This window comes from Rhinopithecus roxellana, chromosome 18 (assembly GCF_007565055.1).
Source record: "Rhinopithecus roxellana isolate Shanxi Qingling chromosome 18, ASM756505v1, whole genome shotgun sequence".
NCBI lineage: Eukaryota > Metazoa > Chordata > Mammalia > Primates > Cercopithecidae > Rhinopithecus > Rhinopithecus roxellana.
The window spans coordinates 59,760,048-59,784,413 of NC_044566.1; the positions used below are offsets into that span (position 1 = coordinate 59,760,048).

Genomic DNA, 24,366 nt, shown 5'->3' on the forward strand with positions numbered 1-24,366 from the left:
TGAAAATACCACAAAAGCAGGGACTTACTCTATCTTGATCACACTTTATCCTCCGTAAAACTGAGTAAAATTTTTGAGTGCCTGGCACATAGTAGGCACTTAATAAATGTGTGCCAAATGAATTAATAAAACTGCGACTGGCAACTTATTTATTTAGTGCTTATTTTTAAAGTTTATATTATACATTTATTTTGTTCAGTTACGCAATTATTTAACTTAAATAATACTTAAAAAAACCTCTGTCCGCCAACATTTTGCATGAGAAGTTTAAACAAAAGGTTTGGAAAAAGTTACTGAGACATGTTTCCACTTCATGAAACAAAGGCTCCAAAATTAAAAATCATCAAATGTGCCTTTCTCCATTTAGTATTTAAATATATATGTTGATTTACATAAACAAAATAATACAATCATATTAGCTTTCATGTTTATTCAACTTCACAGAAATCCAAAAATGTGTCTGAAAATTGGTTATCTATGTAAATATCAATTGTTCATCATGGTGACATAATACTATGTGGTGGCAGAGATATGCCTAATTTAAACAAATTCTTAAATTCCTGACATTCTTACAAGTGGACAAAATGAAATCTTAAAAATCAAACTTACAAGTTATAAGAAGATATAGAAAGTAATTTAACTTTTAATACCTGGAATAAGTTTTACAGCCACATTTGTAATTTACATATACAGTGGAGATCACTGAAAAAGCTTCCTGTTGCACTGCAGCAAGAAATTTTATTATAATGTAGATTAAACAAATTTGCTACAGAGTGCAGCAAGATAACCTCACTGAGGAATAAGATTTTCATAATGGAGCGTGTTACAGGGAGTTAAATATTTTCTTAATGTTATATAGTACATATTTTCAAAATGAACATTATCACTGAATAGTCTGCTAACAATTGTTAGCAATTAATGTTTCATACACACTTAATTTTATTGTAAAGTATGTGGCTCTATAAATGTTAGTACATGAAATGTTAATACATGAAATGTTAAGTTTAAACGTAAGATAATCCCCTAAGTTGGAGACTCGAGACATCAAAACTTTGATTATTGCACCTATTTCTCTACCAAAAAAAAAAGAAAAGAAAAGAAAAAGAAAAATTTACATCGTAATCCACCCAAAAAAAGAACAGACAGGTTGTAAAATTACAGACTCACTGGCATTGAACATAACAAAATCTACAATGAACATTTTTTTGTGAACTGCTATACAGCATTACAAAAATGTGCAATGAAATTTGGTTAACTATGATCATGCAAATAAAAATCCTTCACAATCATTTTTTCGTATGTTTTATAAAATGTTCTTAATGATATATTTCCATAAACATTTCCGGTGCAATTTAATCAATGACAAAAATACAAAGCTATTCCTTATTCTTTATGTTATAGATTTTAAAACATGCCTTTGTACTGCTGAAACAGAAATTATGTGTTTGGGAAAACCTAGCTAAGGAACCATTTCAAAACCAATGTATCTTGATCCAACCTGAGCTGCTTTTGATATATGACAGCCTCTCATAATTACTGGTGTCAGTATTGTTGTAAATGAAGAACAGTTAAATATGGAGAGATTAAGACACAATTCAAAACACTTTTTAAAAAATAAATGGCTGTTTCATAAACACGAACAAATCTTTAAAAGAAAAATAATCACATCAATTGCAGTATACATTGGCAAACAGTAAAATGTCATTTTCCAAAATAGTAGCTTCTTTATTATATGCCCCATCTATTATAACCAATCTTGGAAATATACCTTAAACATAATGGTGTATCATATGAAAATGTTCCACTATTCAATGTGATAAATTTAATAAGTTAGAATATGATTTTTATTTTCCTCTGGTGTTAACCATGAAAAAACATAAGAGCACCTAAAATACTAAAATGAATTTAGGTAAGCATTAAGTAGTAACCTATATGTTTTGGTTCAAAATACAGTTTATACAACTGTACAAAGGATACTGCCTTAAGTAATTTATTTCTGTATTTTGCAGATTACAATGAAGAAAAAAAAAAAGACCTGCTCTAAATCTAAATAAATTTCCACTTCTCCCAATCTGGACAAAGTGGAATTTCATTCAAAGTTCACAAGACTGTGACAACTACAGTAGCTGATATAGTTGGATACACCACTTCTACCCTGCCCAACCCCCCCGAATCAATTTTTTGGCTCCAAAATAAAGTATAATAATAAACTCTTGATGAAAAACTATGTTATGGGGCAATCTATCATATACTATGGCTAAATATGAATTTACAGAAAAGAGCACATCCCATTTTCAGCACTTTTTTCATAAACATGCAACTCACTATAAAATACAAAACACTTGGCTTTCAAGAACAGCTTTATAAAGACACACTGCATCAATAAAATTTTTTCTTTCTGATTAACTTTACACTGTTATGGAGAACTGGAATTTTTCTAACGTGTATATATCAGGTTTTATATTATAGTGTAATTTGCATTTTTTGAACATAATGTTCAAGAGGAAATATCTATACACAATAACATTCTAGACTATTAAAAACTCATTCAAATTACAGAATTTTATTGATACAGTAGATTAATAAAAACTGAAAGGATGATAAAATGGGATAAAGAATTCAGTACATTATTTTATAACACACTCTTTAAAATTAAAATACTTTAAATCTTTCTTCTTAAAATTTTCATTGCCATGAAAGGCCAGAAAATTCTGGGACCAATCAATACTGAGGTGTACAGTAATCCAAGAACTTCAGGACTATTTCACAATTTGCATGGTTGTCCTCCTATCAGAGGCATCGTTCCGGAGTAATGGCAAACAATTTAGCACCTCTGAAGATTAAGGGTGCCCAGGAGTAAACACTAGGTAAGATACACAAGAGGAAGAGACCATTTAACTCTCCAACAAATAGTGACATCAAGAAAATGACACCAATTGTTGAAAAAAATTTTTTTCACAGTAAAATTGCAGAGAATACAAATACAAACACTGACAGATTACTGCTTAAGATCTATCCTAACAAATTCTTTTCAAATCAATAGATCCAATAAACAGTTGGGTACTGTCAGTTTAAAGCCGCAGATAAAAGCTATACAAGCACTTCAGAAGTCAGAAACATTAAAAAAAGAAAAAAGATATTTACAAGTTTCTTCTTTATGTCTACACAGCCATCGCACATTACACGTTCACAAGACTCCATAGTCAAGGTTATCATGCGTATGGCTAGAGCATGTGACCACAAATGTATGGGGTCACCAAAGTAAGGTCCAACTGTCCACTCTTCAGCAGTCCCATTTTGTGCATCAAAGGCTTTATTCAGCCTCAAGTTTGACCAAAAAGAAAAAAAAAGATTTTTCCAAAGCTTTCACAGAGAAAGTTATTAATTACATTTGTTCATCGCCGTTCCCTTTTAGCACTTCGCCGCCGTACCTTAAAAGGAAAGTCACCAGATGCTTAATTAAAATGGGTATATGTGCATAAGATATGCAGTAATCATTTTTAACCAATCTTTATTCTCGTTTGTTCCTGATTTTCTTTACTTTCCTTTCCCTGAAACTTTTTTATCCTTACTTTCTGTCCCAGCATCACATACTTAGACCTCTATAATATTTGAACATTTACATGCTCACAGACTTTCCCAGAACAGCAAAAGAAAAAAAATATTTTACTTTTCTATCTAATAATTTTAAAGAGAAATGAACAGAAGTCAATGTCTACAGCAAGAAAAACAACTCAAACAGATTAATCATCTTTCTACTTATGTTTCCTGTGGTAAATGAAAACATTTCACATTTATGAACTTACATTATCTTTCTGGGAAAGTAGTTACAGAATTTGAATCTTAACAATTATCAATACAGTAAAATAACCTAAAATTCAAACATATTATCATTTACTGGTAAGCACTAATGAAAGCATAAAACTTTAGTTCAAAAAATGTCAATATTAACAATAGGAATATAAAAAAGGGTTTTAATTTACTATGTAGTTTTCTCTGGTGAAGACATCAATCGTTATTGACTCTTCAGCCTTCCTTACTTTGATGTCCCCCCAAAACCCTTTAAGAAGCAAGCCAAATTAATTTGAACCACAATTAAGCATATTCTCCTGTGTACTTAACTCACTTATTCACAAAAACGAATCCTGGTACAGATAGGAGTTCTGATTCCATTAAATAAGACAGAACAGTAGAGACCAATTCTGAGACTTGATTACAGAGCTTGGGTTTCTCAAACAAAGATGGGAGAAGAGCTTCTACTTAAATGTATTATATGTTTTCGTAAAAGAAATATCTGAGTTGTATTAACCGGTAAAGCTACTTATTTATTACTTTGAAAGTCAAGAAGTGCCGGGTGCAGCAGCTCATGCCTGTAATCCCAGCACTTTGGAGGCCGAGGCAGGCAGATCACTTGAGGTCAGGAGGAGTTCGAGACCAGTCTGACCAAGATGGTAAAATTCTGTCTCTACTAAAAATATAAAAATTAGGCAGGCATGGTAGCACTGGCCTGTAATCTCAATCTCAACTACTTTGGAGGCTGAGGCAGGAGAATTGCTTGAATCTGGGAGGCGGCGGTTGCAGTGAGCCCAGATCGTGCGCCACTGCACTCCAGCCTGGGCAACAGAGTGAGACTCTGTCTCAAAAACAAAAACAAAGAAGTCAGGAAGTAACACATCCCTACTTTTGCAAAATAAGTATGTATTACCAACTTTATGAATTCTCATTCAGCTCAAACTTCAATTTCAAAGGCTGATTTTATGTGTAACTAACTTCTAATTTCTATTATGAAACCCAAATAGAAATACCAAACAGAGAGTTGTAAGGTACAACTTAAATGCTGAAAGTGTCAATATTAGAATGCTATACATTCAGTTCAGACTTGACATTTACATTCTCACTAAGCTACACCTATTTGCTTAGTTTCGGGTTTCCATAAAAGATGTTCTCCATTTTCCAACCTGGCAGATGAAACGATGCTATAAACTAATGAAGAAAAATATATAAATACTTAGAATTAGACAAGTACTAAATCATCTAACCAAACATTTACTAACTGTTTTTATATACCACACCACTCAAAGAAACTTTGAACACATACATTTACTGTAGAAACTTCCTCCTCCTCTGTTTCTTCCTGTGGAATATCATCATTGACAGGAGAGCTACCCTGAAACACATCTACTTCTTCACTTGAATCATTTTCCTTAGTAGCTGCTTGTTTGGAGCGTCCTACACGGCTAGAGTAAAACACATGTAAAATACAATGAACGTTCCAATCTTTCAGTAGATTACCTCGTTAGAAGAAATGCTTCAAGTATTTCATCAATTGTCATACCATGTTTACCCTCAATTACTTTATGAGACAAGAACATTTCTTTAATATTCTGAATCCTAAACTAACATTTAATCACAGAATCTTACAAATTGTCTACCAAGTAACAACAAAAAAAGTGACTGAGAACATACGATAAAGGAATTCAAAACATAACCCAAAGTCTTTTCCTTTCATCTTTCCTAATGCAGTAAAAGGCATCTATGTCTACTAAGCTGCTCAAAGCAGAAAGGAATTCTGCTCTGAATATAGTGTACCAGTCTTTGGCCTTTCAGATTCTTACAGAGATATCAAATTCATTCACTTCTCTCCACATCTCCATTGCTACCACCTAACTCAAACCATTCCCATCTCTTGTCTTATCTCTTTACAAAGTTATCTTTTAAAAGTACAAGACAGATGATGTTACTGCCACTACAGAGCTCCCCACTGAGCTGAGAATAATTTTGTAAACTTCCTTAACACAGTATACAAGGAACAGTAGATGGTCCTTGCCTACCTGTTCGTTCTCATCTCTTTCTGCTCCCCAACTCCCCACAACTACAATTCAGCAAACCCTTGCCTTCCTTTAGCTTTCTGATTTTGCCAAGATTTTTCTCACTTCAGAAACTTCAAATATAGTGTTCTTGCCACCTGTTCTCTACCTGTCTAACCCCTACTATTCTCAAGATATCAACTCATTGTTACTTTTAAAGAAAAAGCTTCCTCACTCCATTAGATGGTAGAAGACAAGAACCACGAACCCATGAAAACAAGAACCATGTCTGTTCTGTGTCCCTAGCACCTAGTACTCTCTGAAACACAGGAGGCATCAAAAAATATGTAATAGAACCATCTAATCAAATGGATCCCTCTTGATAAATACTTATTTTTTAAAATTAGGAACATAACATCACTTCTGTAAGCAATCCAAAATGTGCATTTTTTTAACTCATGCTCAAACCAAACAATTTTTTAAATTGGTTTGGTTTTTCGGGATTAATGAAACTATAGAAATTACATGAAACATAATGACAATCTTTTTCAATTTCACTGATGTCAGAACAAGAAAAAGAAACAAATCCTAACATATGTTATTATACTAGCTCTAGAAAGAGCTTCCCAGTGAAAGGAAGATAGGCTTCCAAGATAGACTACAGAATCTTCTTCTGTATCAATTTTTTTTTTAAAGAAATACTTATTTGGTTTAGAACATTCATAGGACTTGTGTAATTTTAGGAGAGCACAATAATCATTTAAACCCTGAATTTCATGATGTCCAAATATAAACAAACTACAATTATGAGGTTTGTTATTTCCTTGTTACATCATTCATGTGCATTTTATTAAATAAAGGATTCCTTAAGAATCCTTTGTTTAGAAATACTGATTTCCTTTGGTTGAATCCAAACACATTTATAAAGCTGCCACAAAAAATGTACTTACCTTTACTTTTAACCTGATAGAAAAATTACATGGAAGATGGCATGAAGTACTGGCTAGACACCCAGGCAACTTTTCCTCTTCCTGTGGAATACACAGGAATAGGAAAATCTCTAAGATAATTGAGTATTTAACGACAGTATGTTGGCAACTCTGAAAAGTCAAGCCACTGATGTAATTATGTACGGGTGGGATTACTCTCAGAAAAAGTGTGCTAAATTTCCGACTAATAGAAGACATGCTACTTTATTTCCACTCACATAACTGAGGAGAAAAAATACTGTCAAATCTACAAATTATAGCACTGATACTCTTGTGACACTAAAATTTGGGGTACACATTGTTACTATACCTTTCTTATAAATGTGTTTGTGCGAACATCTAAAACTATATACATGTTGATGTAGATAAACGAACTGGATTAGAAAACAAACAAAACCAAGATATCAAACACTTGAGACCAACATGTGATAATTTATATGGATATAATTTTTTTAAAATGGTACCTGTTACTTTCCTACTACAAGTTCAAAGAATAAAAACAGAAGCATAAGACCTGTTTTCTTCCATTTAAAGGAAAAGGTGCTAATGAGAAACACTGAAAAAAAAATGGTTGTGTGGAATGACGAGGCAACCTGGTCAATGTGTGGTGATTATTTAAAAATATCTTATCATTTCCTTAGATATCATAAAGTCTGTATAGGAAATAATATACTATTTGGTATCCACTTATAAAGATTTGCCTACACCTGTAAAAATGCACAAGATAGTTTATTGAGATATCAATCGCTAAGGTAAGTTTATAAAAATTTTACCTTACCTAGTGTAATGGGGCTAAATACATGGAATTTAAATATAGCAATATGTATGTTTACAAATTTAGGAACTTTTTCAAAATAATTTGAAATTGGTTTGAAATTTAATATTTACAACTTACACATTTTTTTTTGGTTGTGATGGTGATGGCGTTTTTGATGGTCTTCCTCGTCCTTTCTGTGGTGTGGATTGTGTGGATTCAATTGCACTAGATTCAGGAGATTCTGCTCTGCTTTGGGAAGACCCAAATGTGGATAGCATCAAATTATGATTTATAATATAGTAACGAAATAGATGCAGTTTAGAGTTACACATGCTTACCTCTGCTGTGCTCTCCTTGACACTCGGTGCTGTTTGCTTTTGGACTTCTGTTCTGTATTTCCACTTTGTCTTTCTTCTTCCTCCTCCTCCTCTGGTGCTGGAGGTCCAGATTTTTTTTTGCTTCCTTTTTTAGAAGTTTTCAATGTTGGCTCTTCTTTTGGTGTACTTCCACCAAGAGGTTTTGGTGGTCGGCCTCTCTTACCCTTTTTTGGTGGACTATTCTGTTCATCTTCATTTTCTAATATATCTTCTTTGAGCCTCTTTTCCTCAGGCCACTGCTGTTCATCAGATTCTGAAGCCGTATGGCCTCTTTTCCGACCTCGCTGACTGCCTTTAGGTTTCTGTTCCTGTACCAACTTAGTCAAGTCATCCATACCTAATTTCTCCTCCTGTTCTGTGACGGGTGTTTTTTTCCTGCCTCTAGGCTTCTCCAATTCAGACTAGAGGAAAAAAAAAAAAAAATCACAATTTATGATTATGAAATTGTGAGTACACATATCTTGAGGAAAGAAACAAAAAAATCTGTTATCTACTGTTGTCCTAAACATGTACCTAAAATACACAGCTCTTAAATACACCAGAACTGTATTTATTTGCTTTTATTATAGTTTTAATTTGAAAAACTTACCTGAGGTAAAAGGGTACATTTTCACTCTTACTTTTAAGCTGGAGTGTCTTAAAAGGAAACCTCTCAAGATCAGTATATTACATTATAAATTTTAGTGAAGAGCTATCTCATTAAAAAGAGCATTATAAATTCAGTACTTGGTCCTAAATGACAACTATACTGAAGTATCTGTTTTGATAATCAATTTAAGTAATTCTAATTTTACCACACAGTGCGTAAGACATAAAATATTAACTATATGACATGCTTACAACATCATAAAAGTATTATTTTACAAATGGAGGTTGCAAAATATAAAAGGTAAACATATTCATCATTTATTATAAATTTTGGAAACACTTCTGAATTACAGATACTGCTTCTTTCTAGGTATAACTAACTAACAACAGAAACAACAAAAAACCAATGGCTTTCCCATTTAAAATAAAATCCTAGTCTATATTCAGAGAATCTATATGTGAACCAGCGTGAAGGCTGAAGAAATTCTCCAAAGACACAACAATAATTTGTATGTATGAACACTTATAATACAAAGTTAATTTCCAAAAATCTGCAGCAATTTATATTTTCAAACATCACTGAAAAGAAAACAACAAAAACTATCAAATTATCTGTAACTTTTTCTAACTTTAAATTGAGTTTCCTGCGTGTGAGCTGCATAATTACATCCTTTGTATTATGTCCTTTGCCAACTTTGATTACTGGGGTATTAGTGGGTTTTCTCTATATTCTTCTATGCTTTTGTGTATGCCTCTATGTTTATTTTTAAGTGTTATTTCTTTATTATTATTATTATTTTATTTTTGAGACAAAGTCTCACTCTGTTGCCCAGGTTTGAGTGCGATGGCATGATCTCTGCTCACTGCAAGTTCTGCCTCCCAGGTTCACACCATTCTTCTGTCTCAGCCTCCTCCCGAGTAGCTGGGACTACAGGTGTCCACCTCCATGCCTGGCTTTTCTTTTTTTTTTTTTTTTTTGAGATGGAGACTCGCTCTGTCACCCAGACTGGAGTGCAGTGGGGCAATTTCGGCTCACTGCAACCTCTGCCTCCCAGGATCAAGTGATTCTCCTGCCTCAGCCTCCTGAGTAGCTGGGAGTAGAGGCATGTGCCACCATGTGCGGCTAATTTTTGTATTTTTAGCAGAGATGTGGTTTCGCTGTGCTGGCCAGGCTGGTCTCAAACTCCTAACCTGAAGTGATCCACCTGCCTCAGCCTCCCAAAGTGCTGGGATTACAGGCATCACTGCACCTGGCCTTTAAGTGTTATTTCTTACTTGCTTTGGACTGAATTGTGACCCCCATCACAAAAAAAAAAAAAAAAAAAAAAAATTGTATGTTGAAGCTCTAATCCCAATGTGACCCTATTTGGAGACAGGGCCTTTGGGAGGTATTTGGTTGAGATGAGGTCATGAGGTGGGACCCACAAGATGAGATTAGTGTCCTTAGAAGAAGAAATACCAGTGAGCTTGGGTGCCTTTCTTCTTCCCCCCGCCCCACACCTCTCATGTGAGGACATAGGAGAAGGTGGCATCTGTAGCCCAGGAAGACAGCCCTCATCAGGAACCAAATCTGCTGGCACCTTGATCTTGTACTTCCAGCCTCCAGAACTGTAAGAAAATACATTTCTGTTGTTTAAGCTACCCAGTCTGTGGTATTTTATAATGGCAGCCTGAGCTGACTAAGACACTATTGTATATTGTTTTAGAATAGAATGTGAGGTGAGATTCTAAACTGAATACTCCACTCCCAAAGACACATTCAACCATTTCAGAATCAATGATTTGTAGTGCTTCCTTTATTTTGTATGTTTTGAACAAGAATATTTATGGGCTATCATAACAGAAGCACAATATTTTACTAAGTATAATTATGTGTCTGGTAGGGCTGAACCTACCTTTATTTCTCCTCCTTTTATATCTATTTATTCCTCCACATAGACTTGAAACAAAATCATGCTGGAATTTTACAATTATGTATTCACTTGGAAAAAACTGTCATCTTTTTTTATTCCTATTTCCTATACAGGAACATGGTCTGTCTTCTCTCTCTTCAAGTCTTCCAGTTTTGAGATTTTCTACATATAGATCCTCCCTATCTCAGTTTTCAGATTTTCTACATGTAGGTCCTCCCTATCTCAGTTTTGAGATTTTCTACATGTAGGTACTCCCTATTTCTTTTTAAGGTTATATTTAAATCTATGAATCTGTCAATCAATCAATCAAAGTTTATTGTTGCAGTGGTTCTTGTGATAAAGAAAATAATCCCTTTCCCCCCAAATGTACTTCTGATACAAAGCAAAATTATCACAGTAATGTTAGTTACAAACAAAAATGTATACATAGGTAGGGATAGATTTTCAATTGCTTGTTTTATTTTTCTAAGATTACAAAACTAACAATTCATCAAACATTCTAGAGCAATTCTAAAAAACAGTGGTGACAGCAGGTTGCTTGTTTTGTTCCTGATTTTTAAAAAGAATGCTTCGAGTATTTTGCTTTTAGGAAGAATGGCATTGACTACTGATTTAAAATAGACAAAACTTTTAGTACATTAAAGATGCATCCTTCTGGTACTAGTTTACTAAAAGTTCATATTTGTCAAGAACGGATTTTAAGTTTTATTTATGTCCTCTTGGCATGATCTGAAATTATTTGTTTTTGGTTTTCCCTTTGGTTTATTTAATATATTATTATATTAAAAGATTTGGTAACATTAAGCTATCCTTATATTCTAAGGAGACAGGAAGATCTATACATGACTGCATTTAGTTTGTTTTATTTATTTAGAGTTTTGTGCACAAATTAAAAATTAACTGTTACTCAAAGATGAGAAGGCAAAAGAAATGTTAAATCAGAACTAAATTTAAAATGTCACTTCTTATTTTAATTGTTACAATTCTTTTTGATGTCCAAAGATCTAAAAAGGAAGATGATTTCCTTTATGCTTTGGAAAAGGTTGGTGGTAAAAAGAAAACCTAATGTCTACTTTCTTGAGAATACTAATCTAGTTTCCTAAAACACCACTACTTCTCATTTCTTTTTCATTTTGCATTGCACTGTTTTAAGAATAGAAGGAGTATAAAATTGAGGTGAGAAGCAAAAGATAGGGAAAATATGTTATTTATAAAGCTAAATATTTAAACACAAACGTATATGGAAAATAATTCCTTTGCTGTGAAATTTCAATGTGAACCTGGTAACAAGCAAATGAGACCATGCTCTTTGATTATAATCCACTGGTCTTTAAATTCAATTTGTGTCTCATAATGCTCATCTGAGGGCACTTCAGTCAAAACTAGCTTATTAATAAGATTCTCCTAGCACCTCTAAAACTGGACCTAACGTTACACATTATCCATGCCACAACAAATAGCAAAAGGCCTCCATTGCAATCACACTAATAGATCTCAAGAGCTGAAAAATTCAAAACTGTTCTATGAAAAATAGAGTAGACTTTGCTCTGTACTATCCCAAAAGGTAAAAGTATATGTAAAATTTATAGGGTAACAGAATATTAAGAATTAATAAAAACCATGTTTCCCAACTTTTGGGGAATGGGAACACTAAGGGTATAAGTGTAGTACACTATGGGTGTGGGTATGAGTGGCCTAGTTGACTTTTCCAACAAATGAAATACATCATGAGCTCTCTGCTTAAAGCATTTTCAACATGGTGACCAGCTCTCATCACTAATAAAGGAATTTCTGCACTAAGTGAGAACTAAGAAGACATAATACCTTGTCCAATTCAAGGATTTTCTTCTGTAAATCCAGATAACAAGACTCTTTTCAAACTAAGTGATCAATTCTTAATTTTGCTCATGTGAAATTTTTAAAGCACCAATAAACATCATAACTTACAGTAAATATAGTAAGAATTCAGTAAAATTTTAGATAATTCTTTCTCGGCCGGGTGGTGTGGCTCAAGCCTGTAATCCCAGCACTTCGGGAGGCCAAGGCGGGTCGATCACCTGACATCAGGCGTTTGCGACCAGCCTGGCCAACATGGTGAAAGCCCACCTTTAAAAATACAAAAACTGGCCATGCATGCTGGCACACAACTGTGGTCCCAGCTACCAAGAGGCCGAGGAGAGAGAATCACCTGAACCCGGGAGGCGGAGGTTGCAGTGAGCCCAGATCGCGCCACTGCACTCCAGCCTGGGCGACAAAGTGAGACTGCATCTCAAAAAAAAAAAGAATAATTCTTTCTAAATAGAAAGAAACACTCTGTCAAAATAAGTTACTGGAGAAACATGAAAATAAACTTCTTGGCATGTGTAATGTTGGACCAGTGGAAGACAAGATGGACGGTAATATTTTAGAGAAAGCAAAAGTAATTATTTTTTGGATAACCTCTCACCTCTATTAATCAAGTAGATTCAAACATTTTAACTTTTATTATTATGATAACCATAATCAAAAGTCGTAACAATGAAACAGCAGCAACAATTCATTTGGGCTAAGTCACTTACTCTGATAAAGTTCACCAGCTAAGTATCCATAATTTACATACAGTTAAGAAAATTGATTCTGATAGCCTAATCAGTTATTAAGAAAATGATCTGAAGCTGAACTGTAAAGTCAAAACGAACCCAGTTAAGTCCAGAGTTGTGTTAGAAGACATAACTGTATTTTGTGTCTATACTAAAACTTCAGCAAATTTGTCTTAAAATAACACAACTATCATACAAGTTAACATTTTATTATTTCTATTAAGATTTAAAAACTGAACAAGAACTTGAGAACTACAGCATTTTCTACCTTTAATAGCAGCTTAATTAGTAAAAGGCTCAAGAAATAAATTAAATGAAAGAACCTTTAAGGATCCTCATTCCATTCCCCTTCTCTAAGGCTAAGTCTAAATATCCTATGTTAACACAAACAACAACAAAACCCCAAGCAAATGAGGAAAACAAAACAATACAAAAACCAAGCAGTTGAGTATGCAACTGGCAAGTCTAATACCAAAAACCTGAACAATTGAGATTACTCATCATATTCATAAGGAGCACAGATTCTATATACTTAAATTACATAGAGGATAATTATAAACTCAGGTTTGTGATTAAAACCACTAAAATAAAATGAAAATGTAAATTTGCTAGTCATGTTAACTGGTTTCAGTGTAAACATTACTATTTACTAAGTAAAATTATTATTAATATTATTATAAAATCAATGCAAATATCTCACCCTTACAAGATCAGAGTCGTCTCGTTTGTCACTTTTTTTCCCCGGCAAAGGTGAAGACATTGTGTAATCTTCATTTTCACTGTGATCCATTTCAGAACTATCAAGCCTTTTAATATAGATATTTGTAATTGTTATTACAATCAAATAACCTTAAAAGCTTTTTCTGTTCCTAGTATAGCTTTACAGATTTATGGGAAAAAAATTTCATTCTTTTCAAAAATGAACCAGTTTCATTCTACCATATTTGATACCAACTCAACAAGCAATGAAGCTCATTTAATTCAATATAGTGAAATTTAAAAAATCAAAAATTTAAATCTAGTTTTTTTCTGTCTTTTTAAAATCTAAATTCTATTTTGGAGTCAGATCATAGAATCAATTAAAACTTTTCTTTTTGGCAGGTTAGCTTGGTCTACACACTGCAACCTGCCCCGGTTCCTTACCCTACTCTATTTTTTCTTCTCTCTGTAGCACTTAACACCCTCTAACACACCATAATTATTACATTTATTACTTACTGACTACCTTCCTCTGTTAGAATATAAGCATGAATCTTTTGTCAATCAATTTTACTTACCAATGTATGCAAAGCACTTAAATCAGCGCCAGACATAGAGTAGGCATTCATATAAAGGTCCAGGCTTCTGTCCTGAGTGGTCTCATCTTTATCTAGTTTTTAAAACTATTTATACGTTGTTGAACCCTAAATCTCAATCTCTGGTCCAGCTGCACTGAGTTCTAAACTCACATATCCAATTGTCTACTCAACACTTCACTTGAAACTCTAATAGGCACCTGATCTTTAATGTAACCTAAACAGTTATTTGAACACTCTTCTTATTCCCACTTCCCCAAAACACACACATACAAACAGAGCCTGTTCTTCCTCAAGGCTTCTATATCTCAGTAAACGGTACCACCATCTCTCCAGTTATTCGGGTAAAAAGCCCAGGATACACCCTTAAATCCTCCCTTTCCCTAGCTGTTCACATCTAATCCATCAGAAAGATCATCTGCATCTAACACCTAAATAAATCTTAGAGTGGTATAAAGGTAGTGAGTTATTCTCAACTGATTGTTCATAGTCAGTTACACATCAAACTCCTTGTTTCAACTCACTCCTCCCTTCTCACTACTGCACTTGACTACTCTTTTAAAAAAAAAAAAATCTGAAATTTGACTATTTACCATCTTCTTCCCTCTTCATCCCTGCCATAGATTATGATTCGCTGACTCCTGACTAGTTTTTCTACCTCAATTCTAGCTCCTCTATAGTACATTCTGCACAAATCATGAAGGCAGTTTAAAAAAAAAAAAAAAAAACCATAAATTAGATTGCTAGACTCTCTGGCAAACCTTTCAGTTGCACTTAAAATCAAATCCAGATTCCTTACCATGGTTCACAAAGTCCAAACATAATCAGGCCACCTCTTAACTTCCTCTCATAATTTTTCCCTCATTCCTACTCTCCAACCAAGCAGGTTTCTCAAATATACCTACTTCATTCCCCTGGAAACAGTCCCACTAAACAGATGGAATTTGGAAGAAAAAAAATAACAAAACAGATTGGTCACAAGTTGAAAGAAAGTTTAAAGAAAACTATATTGAAAAAACATAAATCACGACACTTTTGTGTTAAGTAACAAATGGATGATAAGGAGAAGGTGGAATTATACTTGTCTTGAAAGTAAACAAGGGAAGTCAATTAAGACCTCTGAGCAATGAAATAGCATCACAACACTAGTATTTTTAAAGGATTATCTAGCAGTGATACAACATACACAGTTGAGAGGAATAAGGAAGCAAACTAGTCAAGTACAACAATAATTAAAGAAAGAAAATGAACTAAACGATGACAGTAAAAAGAGAAGTACAAAACATTGCTTAGAAAAAAGTTAGCAAAACTTGGCAACTGAACAAATACAGAGGTGGAAAGAGTCAAACACAATTTTGAGGCTTTTTGCCTAGATGACTAAGTGAATTAGATCATCTTTGATTATAACGAGGAATTCAAGGAGAAAAACCAGTAATTTAGAAAATGAGTTGATGGAAATGTTTCTGGTCATGTTAAATATGAGGACACTTGCTAGAAAATGTCCAACTGGTATAACTAAACGGTCACTTAGGTATTAGCCACTAACATGCATTAATATAGGAATCTAGAACAAACAAAAGCTATAAATGCAATTTCTTTCATTTCTATACTACATATCATTCAACACTTTATTCACTGTAAGAAATGTGGTGGTAAGATTTTTAGAATGTCACCTACCTTCTTTACTGATTGGTCATCAACAATGAAAAAGACAGTATGGTCTTTTAATAATAACTTGGCAAAAATCAATAAATAGTGGCAGTTTAGCCCTATACAATGCTCTGTGCTAACGAATGGTGCCCTAAGCACTTATGCTAAAACCAGTGAAAGGATGAATTAATTTTCCTTTTTATTTTTCTCAAAACAAGAATCATTTTAAAAACATTTTTTAATGAGCAAAGGACACGAACAGACACTTCTCAAAAGAAGACAAATGGCTAACCATAACAAAATGCTCACCATCACTAATTATCAGAGAAATGCAAATCAAAACTACAATGAGATACCATCTCACATCAGTCAGAATGACTATTACTAAAAAGTCAAAAAACAATAGATGCTGGTGAGGCAGAAGAGAAAATAGAACACTTATAGGTTGTTGGTGGAAATGTGAATTAGTTCAGCCACTGTGGAAAACAGTTTGGAGCTTTCTCAAAGAACCTAAAACAGAACTACCATTTGATCTAGCAATCCCATTACTGATTGTATACCCAAACGCAAATACATCGCTATACCAAAAAGGAACATGCACTCATCTGTTTAATGCAGCACTATTCACAATATCAAAGATATGGAATCAACCTAGATGCCCATCAATAATGAACTGGATAAATAAAATGAAGTTCATATATACCATGGAATACTACACAAACATAAAAAAGGATGAAATCATGTACTTCACAGCAACGAGGCCATAGTCCTGAGCAAATTAACACAGGAACAGCAAACAAATACTACATGTTCTTGCTTATAAATGGGAGGGAACATTGAGCACACATGGGCATACACATGGAACAACAGACGATGCAGACTACTGGGGGAGCAGGAGAAAGGAGGATGTGGGCTGAAAAACTACCTATTGGGTACTATACTCACTACCTGGATGCAATATACCCATGTAACAAAACTGCACATGTACCCAATGTATCTAAAATAAAAGTTGAATTTTAAAAACCCAAAAAGCAAAAACACACTTTTAAAACAAACAAAAAAGTTCATACATGTACATGGTACTAAACAAAGATATTCAAATGATACCAAAAAGTATAAAATAACCTCCCTTCTATACTAGGTTAACATAAACAGTTAAGATTTTGTATATTCTTCAAAAAAACTTTCTATGCATATAAAAACAAACGTGAACATAAATCTGCTTTCAATACTTAAAGATTCCATAATGCTGTTTTATACACTTTTGCCTTTTTCACTCAATAATGTATTGGGGAAACTCTTCCATACTAACTCAGACCTCATCATGTTTAATGACTATGTATCCCATTGTATGATACACCATAATGTAACAGTTTTAGAACTGCTACACACTGAGGTTGGAAACTAGTTTATGTATAGATTATCCCCAACAAACTAAACAATGAAAGGCTAAGATGGAGCACCCATCCAAAATGAGAAAGCAAGTAAGTATGAACTTGTGACTACCAATGTTAAATGGAAAAAGTAAGTAATATATTACTTTCCATTTACTGACATGAAACATTTTGGATTATATTATTTCAAATCTCATAGCCTTGCTGGAATCCTTAAATGTAAATTGTGGCATTTCTTCTGCACTTACCTCCCCTTTATTCTTCCAGGAGAGCTTGGATTTGAGCTGCTGCTTGCATTGCTTACAGTTTCCATTCGTGATGATTTGGTCTGAGACTGTTTGCCTGCTGATGAAAGCGGCTTGTTAACAGCTCCTAGAACATTGGTTGTTTTAGGCTGAAATGAGAAATGCACATCTTTTTATTTGATTAAAGCCAAAAGAAAGTTACATGTAAAGAACCATAAATAACATCTCTGTCAAGGTATTTACTTATAAATCATGAAAAATGTGTCTATCCTTAGGCAAAATAAGTATAAACTAAATATTACTTGAACAAATTAAAAACTATAAAGACAGCATAACCATTGAATTTCTTAGTTATTTGGAGAAAATGGCTTACATAAAAAGTGAGAACAAATGAAATGAATAATCAACAATGAAAATAGATAATTAGACCCTTGCCATGGAAAGACGTAAGAATACGCTTTTTTTAAGATTTTTTATCTTGATATTAATCTAAGATGTCTAAGAATCAGGTCTCCTGGGACTTAATTACAAGCTAAAAAGTAAGTCTGTGTATTTCAGCTTGCATATATTTAGTAAATATAATTATTTCTTACTAGTAAATGGAAGACAGTTAATACTTATATTTTTCTAGCTTGAAAATACAAATTTTTGAAGCAATACAATATAATTTGCCAATAATCACACTAAAATAAGCTGCCACATAAAAATTAAAATGATTCTCAAAACATACTTTTCCAGGAGTGAAAAATGATTTCATTTCAGGAGGCAGATAATTTTTGGTGTTACTGAAATTCTACAACCAAGAGAAAAAGAAGTTGTCAGTGAATATTAAAACACTATCTACGAGGTGGTTCAAAAGCCAACAAAGCAAACAGCAGTTTATTTAAACTAAATTATCATATGAAACACAAAATTTCAGTCACTGATTTTAATTACTGTAATAATCTTAAACCAACCTCATGCTAACTCTAATAATAACAAAACATATTTGAGCTCTATCTAACATGTTAGAGCTCTCAGAGTGCATCAGAAAACACATGCTTCTTTAATAACACCCTTCAGGAAAAGACCACATATACATACTCCTATTACTCTGCTCACCTCAACGTGACAGCCCTTTTAGCTACTAAGCACTCCTATAGGGCTGTTCCAAATCTCTATACCCTGGTAAGGTCTTAACTGGCACTTTGCTTTAAAAGCAAAAAGAGGATAGTGGTCATTTCCATACTCTGTTACTCAATATGTTCAGCTAAATTATGAGGAATTAAATAAATTATGAGGGAGTAAGAGGGATTGTGGGAAATATTTTTTACATCTCTTACCACACTCAATTTTTTTGGAGAATGGTTTGGTAACACTCTTGTAGTATTCCAGGGTCTTAGGCATGTTCCAGTGTCCGTTTTCTGCTTGTTTCCTCATACCAATTACAAATCCCAATAAAGGGCTTTAACTTCAGACTGTATCTCTATCAGCACTCTCCTTCCCATTTTGAACAAGGCCATTAATTCACAAATTCACATGCTTTGATCACATTTCTGCCTGTGCTCTAAGACTGTCTTAAAACCGAACATAAACACCAGATCATCCTAATATCTGAACCTTATGTGTGTCCTCCAGTTTGACTCATATTCTGGTTCTGATCTTAAATCACATTCTTAAGACTCATAGCAATCTTTCCATGATGCTTCCTATCTTCCTACAACCCAGTGCTGAGAATACATTTTATTTCAACTTACACAAACAAATTGTAAAGCAACTACCTTGTCAGGTTGAGTGAAGAAACGAGCTGGTAGTACTGGGTCTTTAGGAGATTCCAAACTGTATGTAGTACTCTTTGACATGATGATATTCATGGCAACATCACACACGGTGTACAGTTTCTGCAATAGTATATTTTTAAAAAACAGATACTTAAGCTGGCAATCTAGACTCTGTAAACTAGCAAACTAGCAATAATATCAGAACATGAATCCAGTCTGAATAGTAAACTAATGAAAGCAATAGTCTGTGTAAGCATTTTAGCTTACACTACTGGTTTTGCTCATTTACTTGTAATGAAATTACTGCTAATTATATGTCAGTAATTCTAATTACTAACAGAAAAAATTATTTGATGCCGTCTATAAATACTACAAAAGTTTCATACCTTACACCTAAATTTTTAAATCAATATGGAACCATAATTATTTACAAAGAATTACATACTTCATTCATTTTTGCATCATCTGGTCCTTGGGCATCTTTTGTTTGTTTAATATTTTCTACCATCTTTCTGATAAATGCATGACTGTTATTTTCATTTTTAGCCATTAATATTTCCAGAACAAACCAAAGACATCTAAAAAAAAAAAAAAAGAAAAAAGAAATATAGGAGAAAATAATCCTTTGTTAAATATAGATACAATAATTCTAAATATAAATATAACGAACCTAGATTATATAACTCCAGGAAGAAAAAAGAAAGAAACAGTTACAAACCAGCAGGGAAAAAGAATATGTCACACAAACATATAAACAGGTCAACAATGCAGACATGAGCATATAAGATCCCTTCTTATAATCTCACTAGATTTCCAAGAAGGCAGGTTAAAGAGGAAACACAAATGGCAGAAAGGATGAAGTCATCTTAACCCTCAGCTATGACAGGGAGTTAAAGACTGTCAAAGGAATAGTGGGGCCATGGATCAAGTGAGGCCTCAGATACTCAAGACTGACTACAGTCCTGATGGGAACTCTTCAAGAGAATATAACTGCCTTATTAAATATAAAAACAGTTAAGAATATTCATTAATAGAGAGAACAAGTCACAATAGACAACTATAAGCATTGTCTTTGCTTTTAAAAAGGGAAAAATTAAAAGAAAGCTTCAGTAGCTCAGTTTTAAAGTTAATTACATAAAACTCCATTCAATAAAAAATGAAAAGTGTTTTGCCTATGTATTATACAGAGAGAAAGGAGCAAAGTTATAGTTGATACATAGAGGAGAAAAGTAATGGGAAAACAAAGAGAGAAATGTGAAGCAAGGTATTATACTAGAACAGAAAAAAATAACCTTTAGGAACTTAGGTACAGGATAAGTTCTTCTGAAGTGGCTCCCTGATAGAACGGAGACCACACATGGCTACACTGAGGCAACTTAGAAATGCAACCGTAAATGTCTAGTAAATTCCAAAGGATGTTTTATTTATTTTTAAAAACCCAATGTTCTCAGAAAGAGGTGGCTAGATGTTTTCAACAGTTTTAATCACTCTAACATAGAACTAATTTTGATATAACTAATTTTTTTTTTTTTAAACAGAGACGGAGTCTCACTCTGTTGCCCAGGCTGGAGTGCAGTGGCGCGATCTGGGCTCAATGCCAACCTCCACTGCCCAGGTTCAAGCAGTTCTCCTGCCTCAGCCTCCCAAGTAGCTGGGACTACAGGCACGCACCACCACATCTGGCTAATTTTGTTGTATTTTTAGTAGAGATGGGGTTTTGCCATGTTGCCCAGGCTGTTCTGGAACTCCTGACCTCAAGTGATCCACCCACCTCAGCCTCCCAAAGTGCTGAGACTACAGGCATGAGCCACCATGACCAGCCAAACTAATTTCTTATTTTTTAAAAAAGAAAACTGCAGTGGGAAAAAAGGGCATTTTTCCCTTTGCCATGAGAATTTATCAGTAATTTGATTTTACTCTCCTGAAGCTTCTCAAATTATTTAACTATGAAATATTTCCATACATTATTAAGACATTAAGAATTATTTTAATATAACAGGAAACTAAAGGCATCATAAATTAGTTGATTAAAAATCCCAATGGTAATCTTTTATTGTAACTGAAAGAGGACTAGGGTCTCGAGCTTATTTAAAGAATTATGCTGGTCTTAAAAAGACTTCTCTAAATATCACTATATTCCTATTCCCCATCTAGGCACGTACAGCGTTTTCAGTCTTTAAGCAATAATCTTTGAAAGAATTACAAATATTTTAAACTCTAGTTAGAGAATTACCAATTAAGTAATAAGTGGAAGTAGTTCCCCAGTTATGAATTTGGCCCATTGTTAAATTAGACCATTCTCTTTTTACAGCGGAAGATAGTTATTGCAAAGAAAAATGTGCTTACTACATGAATAAAAGAGAGATTATTAACTGACCTCACATGAAAATCTACACAGTTTCAGAAGGAAGAAGGAAAAGATAAGAAATGGAATGGAAATTTTAATGAATTACTTCAATAGAAAAGGAACACCAGACTGGTAAAGAAACATAACTATAATAATTATGATTCAGTTTTGGGAAACTACATTAAAAATGTAATATAAAGAGATGGTATGAAAAAAGAAAGACAAGAGAGCAAATAAAGAACCTTAAATGCCTAAGAAATGAAATACATCAATAAACTAATTACAGTTGAGATCCAATTATCAGCATTAAGAAGAAAAAAATAACTTTCAGAAAATATGAAAATGGGATGGAAAAAGTCTTACTCTTTAACATCTTTAAGTTGTTCAATATCCTGTACTTTGACATAATCTGGGTCATGTGCCAAAAGGTGAATTGTATATGGAACAACATATTCTGGTAGAAGAGACAATAATTTTTCTGAAAAAGAAAAAAACAAAAAAAAAAGAAAAAGAAAAAGAAAAGAAAAAGAAAAAAACAAAAAAAAAACAAAAATATCCAGGTTAGAAAACCAAATCTTACACATTCTTTCTTTCGTACTATATTTTCTGCATCCCAACAGTTTACCACAATGACTTGAAGAAAAATATATTGAAATACCCTGTGTTGAGGTACACGATAAACAGTCTATTCATTCATCTACCATGTTCAATACTGAAACGGCCTACTAAACACACCATGGGCTGAAGCTACAGAAACAAATATTTCAGTTTTAAAATATGTAAGGAAAAAGTGACCCGAACAAACTATATTCAAGAGTGAGAGACAAAACATCTATTTTTCCTATTAGAAGTGACCCTATGTTTAACACTCGTCTGTAAGCTGCTGAGCAAAATGAGTAACATCTAGTATTTTTCAGAGTCAGTATGGAACAACAAGAGGCTGATACTACTTGTAACAGAAGAACAGAATAAAGGAACAGACTTAAGAGTTTCAACAGCTATTTAGTTTAAATTCAATTATTTTTGAATGTTGGCTGAGATAAGCACATTCTGTTAGAGAGGTCAGAATGGTAAACCTAATTGGTTTAATAAAGGGTACATACAGACTGGGCCTCATATTCTGGACAATTTCCATTTATATTTCCTATTTTCCAAATAAAAATATAAATTAGATGTTTTAACCTCGTGTATATGTGTCAATAAAGCTAAATCTTTATTTCTATTGCTAAATCTACAGAGAATAGTTTGTATGTAGCATCATTCATTTCAAGGCCAACGTGGAAAGAAAAAAGTAACACAGTTCAAAATCTGGTGAAATTAAAATTAAATTCTATCAAATATTTATTCAGTGTTTACTATGTTCCAGGCCTATATTAGGATCTAAAAATATAAAGATGAGTAAGACTAGGTAAACAGTTCACACTAAAGCATAATCAGAGATGGAAGCTACACTTCAATGTGAAAGGGGCACCAAAAGAAGAATGCCTAACATACTGAGCACTTCTTTGGGCCATATATTATGCCAGGCACTGCATGTAATTTTTAAATTCTCATAACAACCATAAGCAATCAGTATAATTATATCAATTTTGCAAATAAGGAAACTAGGGCACGAATGATTAAGTAATCTGCCAAAATACGACCGGTAAACGGCAGAGGTGGGATGTGACTGCAGAACCCTCACATTTTCCAATGTAAGGAACGAAGAAAAATAAAGAGGGTCACAGTGATGTGGTAGCCAAAAAACTGTATTTTGAAGCATTCAAAAGGTATCAACCATGTTCCTTGGTTTTGTTCATTGTTTGTCTGGAAACGGGAGGCGATTTCCAGATAGAGTTGACAACAGAGAAAAAAGACTGTTACACAAATTTCAAGTAATCGAAAGTAAATGAAACACAGAGTTCGTAACAGGGAGCAGAAAGAAAACTTGAAACTCAGGCTGAGAGCAAACTATAAAGGGCTACGATAAGGTGTTTCAACTTTATCCCACGAGCAACAGAGAATCCACAGAAATTTCAAGTAAGGGACTGATGTGATCTAATCTGTTTTAGAAGGATCATTTTGATAGCAATGTGATACAGCAGGCAGTGGGTCAGAGGCACAGGAACAATTACTACAGGGAGGCAATGTATACAACAATCCAAGTGAAAATATAGCAAGGTAGGAGAGTAGAAGATAAATGTTCAAGACATTTGGAGAAAGAATTAACAGAATTTGGTCACGGATGAGAGGAGGGAAAAACGGTATGAATAATGCCTCTGATTTCTAACTGAGATAATGGGATGGATTTTAATGCTGATTGTTAAGTCATAGAAGTCAAGAGGCACACCAACTAACTTCAATGGGGTAAAGTGAGCAGATGAAAAGTAGGCACGCAAACACCTGATATTAATGTCAGCTACAGGTAAGAACAAACAACAAAGATCAAAGACTTGTACTTTTTTTCAACTAAAATAAGATGTTTAGACAATCTATATAAATGTACAAATTTTCCTAGTCTGTTAAAAGTATCTCTAATGTCATTGTTTATTTTCCTTGGCCATTTAGTCCTTCACATAAAGAGATAAAGGCTGATATTTAAGTACTATGCATTTATATTTTTTAAATGACCTTTATATTAAATGAAAAGCAGTTATCGAAAAATGGTAATATCTTAATGAGTGTC

General features: G+C 33.5%; 1 protein-coding gene across 5 annotated transcripts in view; it reads right to left on the minus strand.

The window, feature by feature from the left end:
- Positions 1 to 415: 415 nt before the first annotated feature.
- Positions 416 to 24,366, minus strand: part of PDS5B (PDS5 cohesin associated factor B) — a 198,488-nt gene continuing 174,537 nt past the window's right edge. Inside the window, exons 26-35 of one of the 5 annotated variants that reach the window (XM_030922200.1) lie at positions 22,065 to 22,179; positions 19,800 to 19,932; positions 19,355 to 19,474; positions 18,325 to 18,387; positions 17,598 to 17,743; positions 13,717 to 13,816; positions 7,892 to 8,331; positions 7,692 to 7,799; positions 5,099 to 5,237; positions 416 to 3,431 (exon numbers count right to left, since the gene is read on the minus strand). In XM_030922200.1, the coding sequence (XP_030778060.1) occupies positions 3,396 to 3,431; positions 5,099 to 5,237; positions 7,692 to 7,799; positions 7,892 to 8,331; positions 13,717 to 13,816; positions 17,598 to 17,743; positions 18,325 to 18,387; positions 19,355 to 19,474; positions 19,800 to 19,932; positions 22,065 to 22,179 (1,400 nt within the window). In that variant the 3' untranslated portion in view covers positions 416 to 3,395. Of the gene's footprint in view, positions 3,432 to 5,098; positions 5,238 to 7,691; positions 7,803 to 7,891; positions 8,332 to 13,710; positions 13,817 to 17,597; positions 17,744 to 18,324; positions 18,388 to 19,354; positions 19,475 to 19,799; positions 19,933 to 22,064; positions 22,180 to 24,366 lie in introns of all 5 variants that reach the window. The other 4 variants (XM_030922199.1, XM_030922198.1, XM_030922197.1 and 1 more) reach the window with 4 other exon arrangements.